The 5,545-nt window shown below is 63.1% G+C and overlaps 2 protein-coding genes across 2 annotated transcripts in view; one reads left to right on the top strand and one right to left on the bottom strand.

Annotated features, from left to right (window-relative positions):
- The window catches only part of TMC6 (transmembrane channel like 6), a gene marked incomplete at its 5' end in the record, with an annotated part of 6,285 nt that extends 2,953 nt beyond the window's left edge, over positions 1 to 3,332 (top strand). The window contains 10 exons of the mRNA XM_031064284.1: positions 4 to 160; positions 309 to 390; positions 711 to 808; positions 957 to 1,052; positions 1,199 to 1,274; positions 1,519 to 1,652; positions 1,935 to 2,111; positions 2,295 to 2,373; positions 2,497 to 2,575; positions 2,753 to 3,332. Coding sequence (XP_030920144.1) covers positions 4 to 160; positions 309 to 390; positions 711 to 808; positions 957 to 1,052; positions 1,199 to 1,274; positions 1,519 to 1,652; positions 1,935 to 2,111; positions 2,295 to 2,373; positions 2,497 to 2,568 — 971 coding nt within the window. The remainder of the gene's footprint in view (positions 1 to 3; positions 161 to 308; positions 391 to 710; positions 809 to 956; positions 1,053 to 1,198; positions 1,275 to 1,518; positions 1,653 to 1,934; positions 2,112 to 2,294; positions 2,374 to 2,496; positions 2,576 to 2,752) is intronic.
- A 1,424-nt stretch (positions 3,333 to 4,756) lies between these two features.
- On the bottom strand, positions 4,757 to 5,545 carry ARL16 (ADP ribosylation factor like GTPase 16; the record flags this gene model as incomplete). Its single annotated transcript, XM_005429823.3, has 3 exons — positions 4,757 to 5,085; positions 5,228 to 5,343; positions 5,516 to 5,545. Coding segments are annotated over 3 exons (318 nt in total), but the record flags the coding sequence as incomplete, so codon positions are not given.

Here is a 5,545-nt window from a genome sequence, read left to right as displayed (position 1 = left end):
AAGCGCAGGGCAGTGGCAGATGGCAGCAAGAAGCCATTCAGATGGTCCTGCCCCTTGTGGTGTCCCTCCTCAATGCCTTGGTGCCCCACCTGTTCAACTTGCTGGCGATGTGGGAGAAGCAGGACTCCCCAGTGACACAGGTCTCCGTGGCCATCTTCAGGTGGGCTGGCTGGGCTGTGGTGGAGGGAGCGTTCTGCACCTGCACCTGAGGCAGGCAAGGAGGCTTTGGGGCCAGGCACCCCATCTGTGGGGCTCGGCCCCTCCATCCCCCGGGCTCAGGGACTTCTGGCACTGCTCCTGCTCCCCAGGAACCTCATCCTGAAGGTGGTGATTCTCAGCCTGCTGTGCTACCACTGGCTCAGCCGGAGCGTTATCTGCTCGACAGAGGAGGTGAGCACCACTGCCTCAGGGCCATGGAGGGCTGGGCTGAGCACGGGGCTGTGCAAGGAGCTGGTGGCGTCTTCCGTATTAGATATCAGGAAGAAATTCTTCCCTGTGAGGGTGGGGAGGCTCTGGCATAGGTTCCCAGAGAGGCTGTGGGTGCCCCATCCCAGGAACTGTAAAAGGCCAGGTTGGGCAGAGCTCAGAGCAACCTGGTCTAGTGGAAGGGTGTCTCTGCCCATGGCAGGGTGGGGAGGGAGATGAGCTTTAGGGATCCTCCCAACCCAAACCAGCCTGTGATTCTATGCCATGCTTGATTGTCTCCCCAGTGCTGGGAGACGTGTGTGGGGCAGGAGCTGTACCGCTTCATGGTGATGGATTTCATATTCACCCTGCTGGACACGCTCTTCGGGGAGCTGATCTGGAGGTGATGGACCCCAAGACATGGCCCCCCAGTGTGCCATCCCTGCGTGGCCCCAGCTCTCTGGTGCACCCAGGCTCTGCTGCCATCAGAGGGGGAAGGTGGGGTGTCAAGTGCCCCCAGGCAGCGTGGGGCAGAGTTCATTTCCACCCAGGCTAATTCTGGAGAAGAGGCTGAAGACAAAGCAGAGGCCAGAGTTTGACATCGCCCGAAATGTGCTGGAGCTGATCTATGGGCAGACCCTGACCTGGTGAGATGTTTCTGCCTAATGTAGCTCCTTCTTCTGCTGGCAAATGCCTTGTAGGCTCCAGGAGCCCTGTGGGTGCTGTGGCTGTGCCCACCACTGTGTCCCCTGGGGCTCAGACCCAGACAAGCTCGTCTTTCCCCTGCTCCCAGGCTGGGCGTTCTCTTTGCTCCACTCCTGCCAGCTGTGCAGATGCTGAAGCTGCTGCTGTTGTTCTATATCAAAAAGGTGTGATTCCCCCACCCCCTGCAACTCCCCGTGGGGTGGAACTGCGGCGGCACTGTGCCCTGTCAGCCTGTGCTGCAGCAGTGGTGCCACACAGAGCAGCCTCATCCCTGTGGGGCTGAGCGGGGCCTTCTGGGGACAGCACGGCCCCGAGCTCATGGGCTGGCTCCCCGTGGGCAGCAGGGAGGGGACAGCAGGGACTGCTCTCAGGGGCCGGCAGCCACGGGACACTGCTCCCTACCCACAGACCAGCCTGCTGCGGAACTGCCAGTCCCCCAGCAAGCCCTGGCAAGCCTCACGCATGAGCACCGTGTTCATCACTCTGCTGTGCTTCCCCTCCTTCCTGGGTGCAGCTGCCTTCCTCTCCTACACCATCTGGTCGTGAGTACCCAGCAGGCCACGGCTCAGGGCACAGGACCCTGGCTGCCTGGAGGAGGAGGGGCTGGGATGCCCCTGTCCCTGGCATCCCCCAGCTGTTCCTGGTGCAGGGGGCAGGCATGAGGACTCCCTTGTCCAGCCCTGGGGGTGCTGGGGACAGTGAGCCTGGGTCCTGGAGGGCTGGACCCCTGAGACAGGCAGTGCCCTGCTCTGGGGCCAGCAGTTGCTTTAACAGCAGTTACAGTTGCCCGTTGTTCTGAAGGCCCTGTTGGTGTGTTTGCTCAGGGTGCAGCCATCAGAAACCTGCGGTCCCTTCCGGGGGCTGGAAACCATCTACAAGTCAGGGAAGAGGTGGGTGCTAGTGCTGGAGAAGTCCAACCCCAACATCACCTGGTTTGCCTGGGTCTACCAGCACCTGTTGGAGAACACATGCCTCCTGTTCTTCACGTCTGTGGCCCTGATGTGAGTATGGACCCGAGCCCAAAGCTGAACCCCGGGCCCTCACTTTGCGAGTCCTGCTGCCACAGCCCTAAGCACCTGGGAGCCAAGGTGTCACTCCAGAGCCCTGTGCCCCATCCCAGTGCCGGGAGCAGTGTCCCTCAGCTTCCTGCCTGATGCCACCATCCCACCCTGCTGTCATTACAGAGCTGTGATCTACTTCAACATCCAGGTGGTGAGAGGCCACCAGAGGGTCATCTGCCTGCTCCAGGAGCAGATTGCCAACGTGAGCACTGCCCCTGCCCATCCCTGCTCTTCACAGCCTGCTCCAGCCCCAGGACTGCCAGTGTGGGCTGTGGCCCCAGCAGGGCAGCCGCTCGCCCCCCCAGTGCTGTCTCTGATGTTGCAGGAAGGGGAGGATAAGCTGTTTCTCATGCAGAAGCTCCGCTCCGTGTACGAGCAGAGAGGCAGGCGTTGCTGAGTGCCAGGTGAGGCCAGCCTGAAGGGCAGTGGGGAGGGGCTGCCAGGCACCCAGAGCTCAGCCGTGTGCACACACGCTGCCCTGCCTGTCCCAAGGGATGAACGGCCCTTGGTGTTACTGAGGATGGAGGCAGGTCTGGGACAAGGACCCGGGATCTTAGGGACTCTGTCCTCTTGGTGTCAAGCTCCACAGGAAGGAATGGGATGGAACGGACTCTGTTTGCAGCTGGGATTGAATCTGTCCATCACAACACAGCGCTGGAAGCTGGGGGACCACGGAGTGCTGGGGAATATCCTCCTCTTGCATGGCCAAGGACCCGTTGGGAGGTGTCATTGGGAATGCTGCGTCCCACGGATACAGGTGCTCCTGCTGCCTGGAGCTGCTGTCACACCCCAGGGCACAGCAGGCCTGCCTCACCTCACAGCCCTGCTCCGTGGGGCTCACTACTTGCAGAGAACAGCCCCTCAGCTCTCCCTCCTGCCAGTGTGCCCTGGGCGGTTCTCAGAATCCTCTGGGGACCATGGAGCTTTCTCCACAACCACCTTCACCCGCCTAGGGGCAGCAGGCATGGAGCCAGCTCCAGCCCGGTGCCTGGCTCACCAGGACAGCAGCTGGCTGACTGCAGTGCCACAAACAAGGTCACTGGGCCACCCCCAGCAGCCACGGCACTGCCTGGTGGGGCGGACTTGGAGGAATCACCATGCTGCTGAGTGCTGGGCTGGGCAGGGCCTCTGTGGGCTCAATTAAAGTGCTGCTGTGCAGGAGTGCTCGGGCTGGTGTCAGTGCTGGTGGTGACTCAGCAGCAGTGTCAGGCTGTGCTCGGGCTCCTTGGCACAGCCTGCTTTCCCCTGGGGCTGCCTGGGGCAGAGCCCAGTGCAGCCAGGCTGCTGGAGTGAGGGGCACTGCCACCCCCCTTGCCACTCCCGATCTCGGGGCAGCAGCTGCAGCCCCAGGAGCCGCTCCCTGACGTGCCGTGCTGTTGGCAGGCCCTGGGATGGAGCTGCCCCGGTGCCACAGCGCCGACAGGCCCAGGCAGGCTGTGCTGTGCCGTGTGCCAGGCACGGGCAGCCACCAGTCCCAGACTTGGCACCAGGGCTGCCTGCTGAGGCAGCTGCCTGCCCAGCTGGGCTGGGCTGGGCCACCAGCGAGGGCACAGGGTGTTATCAGCATGGATAGACACTCTTAGTGGTGTGGGCACAGGGCAGGGTCTCTACACAGCCCCAGCTCTTCCTGGGGTGCATCAGGAAAAGCATTGCTCACAATGATCCTGCCCCTCTGCTCAGCCCTGCTGAGGCTGCAGCTGGAGTGCTGTGTCCAGTTCTGGGCTCCTCAGGACAGGAGGCACACGGAACTCCTGGAGCAGGCCCAGCAGAGGCTACAGAGATGATGAAGGGACTGAAGCACCTAATGAGAACAGGCACTGGAGACAACTGACAGGGGACCTCATCCTCTGTCAGCAGGGAGGTGTCAGGGGATGGCCCAGGCTCTGCTCCACGGTGCCCAGCACCGGGACAAGCAGCAACAGGCAGAAACTGATGCACAGGGAGTTCCACCTGAATATGATCTTGATGGCCCCCTTCCAATATTCTGTGATACTGTTAGAACTTCCCTGTGCCAGTGACAGCACACTGGCACAGACTGCCCAGAGAGGGTGTGGTGCCCTCCTCACTGGAGATAGCCCAGAACTGCCTGCATGTAATCGTGTGCCATGTCCTCTGGGATGACTCTGCTTGACCAGATGACCCAGGGTGGTCCCTTCCAGCGTGACCCATTCTGAAATTGCCTGAGCCCAGGTGAGTGCTGGAGAGCAGCTGTGGGATGGCACTTGCTGCAGCTTGTGAGACATGCCTACTGAGGCAGCCCCATCACTGGCCTTGTCCTGGCTCCTGACACCCAGCAGGTCACCCAGTCCTTCCCCAGGGTCACCCCACTGTGCCTGGGCTGGCCTGAGGCTCACATGGCCAGGGCTGCTGGCAGGAGCCCCCCGTGCACTCAGTTCCAAACCCAGGGCCCTTACCCACCCCTGCCGTGCTTAGCTCAGCTCAGGCGCTGCTGCAGCCTCCAGCCCTGCTGCAGGAGCCCCTCCTGTGCCTGGAGCTGCCAGCACAGTCTGGCCTCTGTGGCTTCTGCCTGTCCCTTCCCTAAAAGCCCAGGATTTCCCTCCGAGCACAAGGCAGGCACCAGCCTGGACAGTGTGGTGGGAGTTTTACTGTGAAGTCCCACAGGGATCCAGTCCATCAACAGCCCAAGGCGCTGTCCTGGGCTCTGCTCCCAGCCCCAGGCAGGGCAGCTGCTCCTTGGCTAGCTCCCTGCGTGGCAGGAGTGTCCCGGGCTGCCGGCTGGGGTCAGCAGGGCTCTCGGAGGGCGCTCCGGAGCCACTGCAGCACCTCGGCCAGCCCGGTGCCATCGCGGGCGCTGATCTCCAGCATGGTGATGGGCTGCGTGGCACAGGACACCATGTCCTGCATGCGGAACAGCGACTTCATCTCCACCAGCGACATGTAGCAGGGCAGGTCACTGCAGCGGGGAGACGGGAGCTGCAGCAGCAGCCAAGCCCGATGCTCCCGTGCCCGGCCAGCCCCGGCTCAGGGCTCTGCAGCCCGGGAAGAGCAGCAGAGCACAGCCCTGCTCCCGGCACCCCCGGTGGCCTCCTCCTCACATCTTGTTGAAGAGCACCAGGACGGGCACGGAGGCGAGCGGCGCGGCGGAGAGGACCGAGAGCAGCTGGATGCAGGACGAGGAGACCTGGGTGGGGTTGGAGGCGTCCACCACGAACTGCAGGGAAGAGGGAAAGCAGGGCGCGGGTGTGCCGGGAGCAACCCGGGCCGGGCTGAGCCAGAGCAGGGCACGGGGCAGGGAGATCCCACCACGGGCCGAAACCGGGGCACCGACCCACAAGCCCGCCTCCCCGGGAACGCCCTGGGACCGCGGCCCCGGCGCTGCTCACCAGGAGAGCGCTGCACTCGCTGTAGTAGCT

The sequence above is a fragment of the Geospiza fortis genome, unplaced genomic scaffold, assembly GCF_000277835.1.
Source record: "Geospiza fortis unplaced genomic scaffold, GeoFor_1.0 scaffold261, whole genome shotgun sequence".
NCBI classification, from domain to species: Eukaryota; Metazoa; Chordata; class Aves; order Passeriformes; family Thraupidae; genus Geospiza; species Geospiza fortis.
Note: the sequence above shows the minus strand (reverse complement) of the source record. Positions and strands in the feature narration are given on the sequence as shown.